Genomic DNA, 5827 nt, shown 5'->3' with positions numbered 1-5827 from the left:
AAAATATAGGCTTGAAAAATAAGTTTAGACAAAAAAAATCATGCCCATTTTCTAAATGAGTCAGGCCTCGAGTAAGTTTTTTTTTATTCCAGCACAGCTTGACCTGAATTTGTAAAAAAAAAAACTTGATGTTGTTTGTCATTTTGCTATTATATGGCTACCATTTCATTTTTATTGTTTAGATATTATATAACACTTATTTTATTGTTAATATCAAATACCTTTTTTATTTATTTTAAATTTATTGGACGATCGGACTTAAACAAAAATTTAAACTTATTTTTTAGGCGGAACTAAATCCAAATCTAAAATTATGTTGTAACCCGAGTCCACCTGTGACCATCATGTTTTAATCAGATCAGACCTTCCATATTCCAATCAGACGTCCAATATTGTCACTAAACGTAGAAAATCAACCGCAGTGCCACACTCCACTCGACGACATCCCGTCATTTTTCTTTCCCTTTTTTCTTCTTCGACACCGAACCAATCAGATTCTCTCTTCCGTAAACCCTAAAATGTTCGAACCGATTATATATATTTTTTAAAACAATGAAGTTGAGATTGCATGTCGATTTTGTTTGGGGGGACTGAAATTCATAATCTCCCAAAAATGAACAGATAATTTTTCGTCATTGAGGTGTTTTTAGGGTTTGTATTCTTCCAACTTTTAATTGAAGACGATCATTCATTCATTTTAGTTGATCCTTCTGAAGTAACAACCAAAAGAGCGGTTTAATCGATTTTTAACTCGTTTAGAGTAACTTCATGGCAGAGGCTCCCCGGGGCCGTGTTACTATTACTCTCGGACGTAGTGGCCAGGTATGTGTTTTTATTCATTTTTCTCTTCCTATTTTTTCCTTTTCTTATCTCGTAGTAATTAGAGATGTTCCTTGAGTATTTTATTATTTTATTTATTACTGACGAAATGTAGGAAATAAACTTGAAATTAGTAGGAAAATTTTCGTTTGACAAATTGTATCCAGTTCGACTTTGAACGATTTAGTTTAGCTTGTAGGATTTTACTTATTTATTCTTTGAAGTATTTAAACTTTTTTGTTTTCTCCCTTTTTAATGGAAAAGTTAGTTTAGTGCCTTTTCTTTTTGTGTGTGTTCGCTTGTTGTGAATCTGAACTTCATTGATTATGCTGCTTTAGGTTGTGAAGAGGTCCGGAGCTGCATCGGATGATTCTCTTCCTGTTGCTGGAACTAAGCGGTCTGTAAGGGATAGATTAGGAGGCAATATAGATAGTTCCTTGTTGAATGGCGGTCAGCTCAACAACAAAAGGTATACGAATTGTACTGTTCCTTTAGAAGTATTTCACAATCTTGCTTCGTAATGTCCCTGTTTCTCAATGTCTTTTTAAGTAATGTTCTGTATTTCCTAGTGGATGATAATGATGATCATGACAATGATGATGATGTTGCATTCCTGTTACACGTTGCTTATTTGACCCCTTTTTTAAGGTTTTGTTTGATTTAATCAATTGTATTTGTTACTACAGGTTTGGGTCTTGAGAGTGACTATTTCAAAATTTTTCCTATAATTTGGTGTGCAGGACATCATAATTTTTCCACTTTTGAATGTTGGATATGTGTTGGACCAGAATAGTTTAGGAACTATAAAGAGCTATAGCAACCTAGACCACAACTTCTAATCCTTTGCCTTCTCTCAGTGTTTACATTCTATGTAAATAAGTCCACACTATTAGATTATCAGTGAAATTTTCTTATTTAAAAAGTTATACCAGTGTTTTGTCCTTTTCTACAGACAAAGAGGCGATGGTCAAAGAGCAAGTTTGAGTGGTAAAAATATGCGCTTCTGCATTGCAATATCTTATTTGTCTGATTTCTCAACTGATTGTGAGATTGCTAACATTTCTTTATTTGAAAAAAAAAAAAAGATCTCCACATTGGTAAAGATGACCTCCGGTTTAAACTCCTGCAAAAGAGTGCATTTAGACGGGTTCAGAGTGACAATAACCAGAAGGGTATGGACCTTCGTCAAAAGTTGTCAAGACTGGGACAGCCTCCAGTTAACAGTTATGAGACACGTCAGCAAATGCCTGATTCGAAGGAGAGAATACCTGAACCTAGAGATCGCATGCCTGAATCAAGGGAAACCAGTATCTTGGGGAAAATTCCTTCTACAAGAAGCATGGATGATTTCCCTCATGTGACCACATCAATTTCTTATTCTCCTTGGACTTTAGATCATTTAAGACAAAGATCACCTGACAGAGTAATGGGTGCTTCTAGGGGTTTATCTCCTCCAAGAAATGTTGAGCTACAGAGAAGGCCAGTGGGCAGGACATATGATGATGTGAGGACAGTTCCATACATGGGCAAAGATGTTGCTGATGCTCTAAGGCCTGTGAGTACAGCATCTTTTGTTACAAAGTCCACTTTGCCTACAACTTCAGCTAAGCCTATGCCACCAGGGCCCCCAATTCCAAGTACAGTTCCTCCAAGCAATATTGTACAAAAAAGTTCATACTTGGTACGTACTACTTTCTGTCTATTTTCCATTCTACCAGTGAAGAATGAAATTGACTTGTTAAATCTATGTTTTTGACTATATCTCTTGTGAATATCTGCTGCTTATGTTCATGAGTCAGTCTGTTCTTTACCAGATGACACTTGACAAACTTTGTTTGATGAAGTGTCATGTTTGCATTAGTCAAAAGAAATGAGTTAAGTTATTGCTGTACCATTGTTGTTGAAAAGTCGAGACCTATCTTAAAATATTTCTCCGTGAAGAGGATAAATATATAGAAAGTTGTTTGGATCTTCCAATCTATTAAGATTTGTTCTCAATGGTTTTCAGTTGTCTACAGGATAGTATGATATTCAAAATGTTGTAGAACCAATTATCTTTCTGTTGGTTTTCCAAATTTTTTTTGGGCACTAAATATAATATTACTTTTTTAGGTATTTGATATACTTGATTGTATAGTAGAAAGCTTCTGCTAGCCCATGGGTAGCTATTGATCTGGTCTCGGTTGGTTCTGAATAAATAGTACATAAGGCTGCTTTGAATCTGTATGTTAACTTGCCCTAGATAGTACTATACTACTATTACAGTTATGGAATTTGATATTGTAGGTGTTACATGTTCTTTAAGAACACCCCCCTTCCTTTTTCACTACCTCTCTTTGTCACATGTGCTAAGAATCTTCTCCTCTATGAAAGCATTTCTATTTTCTGCTTTTGCTTATTAAATTTGGATCCTAAATAACTCCTTTCATCTCTCGTCTATGTACAAGCATGTTTGCTTTCTCTGCTAGTGCTAACCCTTTGCTACATTGACTCTCACCATAAATTGTAACACTTCCAGCCCCATTTCATCAAGTGTCTGCTGTTATTTGCTTTACAATTTATGTTTAAATTGCTTGTCATGATGTGATATCAAAGACCTTTTTCTAGAGTTATATGCTTACATTGAGTTTTAAAGAGTAGTGTTAAGAAGAATTTTTTTTACTTTTTTTCTTGTTTTGGCTGGCTGCTATGTAGGGTGATGAACAACAAACTGTTGAAGGCTTGCTACATTCCCTGGGACTGGGAAAATATGCTATTATATTCAAGGCAGAGGAAGTAAGTAACCTAGGTCTATGGTTAAACTCTTCTAAAGGATTTCATTTTTTAAAGAAAAACGGTGTTCATGGGAGGCAGTGTTATTTATTGATGGTACCTTTTTGCTTCTTTTGTTTTCTTTGGTTATTTAAGTACTTTAGTGGTTTGTCGGTATTGATGCAATTGAAGATCTTAGGAAGTTTCTTGCATCTTCGCCTAATGCGGTATTTACTGTTTATTTTCCCTTTCTGATATTAAAAAATTGGCATCAATAATGATTTTGGCTTCTTTTTTTTTTTTTTTTGTCACAATTCAATTGATCTTGGGGGGACTGAGGATTACTCATCATTTTCGATTCTTAAATGCATCACTTCAGGTTAAATATCCCAGGCTGTTGGTAATGCAAAGTTCTCTTCATACATGCTTTGTCTGAATAAAAATAAAAATGGAACTTTGTAGAAGCAGAGATTATTAGTTTATGTTTTATATCCCCCAAATGAAACTTTGACTATTAGATCCAGAGACTTTCAGCATATGACTCTCTGATTTTAACCTTTGCACGAGGTTGAAGTTTATGGGATGAAAGGAGTTTACCTCTTAATATGACCTTCTAATGAGCTTCCTCTTGTATCAAAGAAAAGGAGGATTAGTATATAAAGCAAAATTTCATTTCCTTCCCCATGCCGGTGAAAAATGGTAGGGGATGTTATGTGGTAGAAAGACAACAAAAAAAATGTAATTCTAAGGGCACCAGGTTGGTTTTGGGAGGACACCTTTCTTGATAATCCAATAGGGGATATGATGAACCAATATTTTCTTGTAGCTTTTGATACTTGCAATTGATGCTTGGATTTTGTGTTAGAAAGATGCAGGCATATATCTATCTTATTTTATTTTAATTTTACAATATTGAAATTTACTGACTTGAAAAATGCTGTGGTTGTAAAATTTGGAATCTATCTTATAAAACAATGCAAAGCATCTTCATGAAGTAGTTGGTGATTGATGTATGCTGACAGACTGTACAGTGAAAATTTTCCTGGAAGGAGGTTGTTGCTACAGCTGTGCTATCATGCAAAATTTGAAGATTTACTTCTGTGTCAAGTTATTGAACTATCAAGGATGGATATTGTGATTTTGATTGGGGAATTGCTTGCTTGTTTTATCTGTATCCTCCTGATTCGGCTGATCTATAGATTTGATATTTTACTCAGGTGGATATGACTGCATTGAAACAGATGGGGGAAAACGACCTTAAAGAGCTGGGAATACCTATGGTATTTTATCCTTCCTTTCTTATTTGATTGTTTATTATTAATTTTTCTGTACTTTGTCTTTGTAATTGATGTCCTCAAACTATTAAATTGTGGTGAGTTAGATTCACAAAGTTGAAATTGTGAAGCGTCTAGGCTTCACTTTTCACTCACAAAAAGGAACAAAAGAAAAAAAAAGAGCTGAGAATGATTTGAATGCCTAATTTCGTGATAAATGCCTGGCACTTGTTCCTGTTGCCAAAGACACATTCATTCTAACTCAAGGGTCGCATTTAGTATTGTGCCTTTGCTGACCTGAGAATACAAAGCTTGATATGAAGTTGATTTGATGGATTATATTTATTGTTGAAAGTATAGTTTGTTTTGTAATTGTCTGCTCTCCTCACCCCTTTGTGTGTGCGCAAAAAAAAGAAGTCATTTTAAGATGCTAAACTTGTCCCTGATGGCTGCGGTTTGATTTGCGTTGCAGGGCCCTAGGAAAAAGATTCTTCTTGCTCTCTTGCCTCGTTCCAAAAGGCAACCATGATTAATATTTTCATTTGATGATTAGATTCATGAAAGTTGTCTTTAAGTAAAAACCAGTGTATCTCTCTTTTGGGGTCGGAAAGAAAATGGCCCCTGAATCCAATCAGTTCGGATGTCAAAATTTTGGATCTCTAATACTGCTGATTCTGATTAATAAAATGGTAGTGTCGACCAAATTTTGAGATGACAGACTAGAAGGAAGTAGAAACTATTGATATCAACGTTGTATGTTTTTGTTCTTATTGCTTGTGCAATTGATTTATAACGCATTCTTTTACATGTTTCATCATTCCATTGACAGCAGCATGAATATGATGCCCTTATGTATGATTTTATTGTTGTCAAAATTGAAATTAATGTTAGAAAGGAATTGTTGTGAAGAGCATGTGTTCTCCCAAAAATTGTTTGTTCTGTTCCTTTAGTAGGAAATAATGAAATATCCTTTTTAACATATA

The 5827-nt window shown here is 34.7% G+C and overlaps 1 protein-coding gene across 2 annotated transcripts; it reads left to right on the top strand.

Annotated features, from left to right (window-relative positions):
• Nucleotides 1-393: 393 nt before the first annotated feature.
• Nucleotides 394-5561, top strand: LOC105780187 (uncharacterized). 2 transcript variants are annotated; one of them, XM_012604371.2, is made up of 7 exons: nucleotides 394-822; nucleotides 1158-1288; nucleotides 1772-1806; nucleotides 1905-2500; nucleotides 3514-3687; nucleotides 4788-4850; nucleotides 5317-5561. In XM_012604371.2, the coding sequence occupies exons 1-7, from the start codon at nucleotides 769-771 to the stop codon at nucleotides 5371-5373; spliced, it is 1110 nt and encodes a 369-aa protein (XP_012459825.1). In that variant the 5' UTR covers nucleotides 394-768; the 3' UTR covers nucleotides 5374-5561. The 2 variants fall into 2 exon arrangements, with proteins under 2 accessions (XP_012459825.1, XP_012459826.1); XM_012604372.2 differs by having other exon boundaries at nucleotides 398-822; nucleotides 3514-3594.
• Nucleotides 5562-5827: the final 266 nt, after the last annotated feature.

Source organism: Gossypium raimondii, chromosome 4 (genome assembly GCF_025698545.1).
Source record: "Gossypium raimondii isolate GPD5lz chromosome 4, ASM2569854v1, whole genome shotgun sequence".
Lineage (NCBI taxonomy): Eukaryota > Viridiplantae > Streptophyta > Magnoliopsida > Malvales > Malvaceae > Gossypium > Gossypium raimondii.
The sequence above is the reverse complement of the archived record's forward strand: the minus strand, read 5'-3'. Positions and strand labels throughout refer to the sequence as shown.

Excerpts from the sequence above, each read along its gene's own strand:
- LOC105780187 (XM_012604371.2), top strand. The coding sequence starts at position 769 with ATGGCAGAGGCTCCCCGGGGCCGTGTTACTATTACTCTCGGACGTAGT. Across the intron at positions 2,501-3,513 it reads TACAAAAAAGTTCATACTTG|GGTGATGAACAACAAACTGT; the intron begins GTACGTACTACT and ends GCTGCTATGTAG. Across the intron at positions 3,688-4,787 it reads GGCAGTGTTATTTATTGATG|GTGGATATGACTGCATTGAA; the intron begins GTACCTTTTTGC and ends TATTTTACTCAG.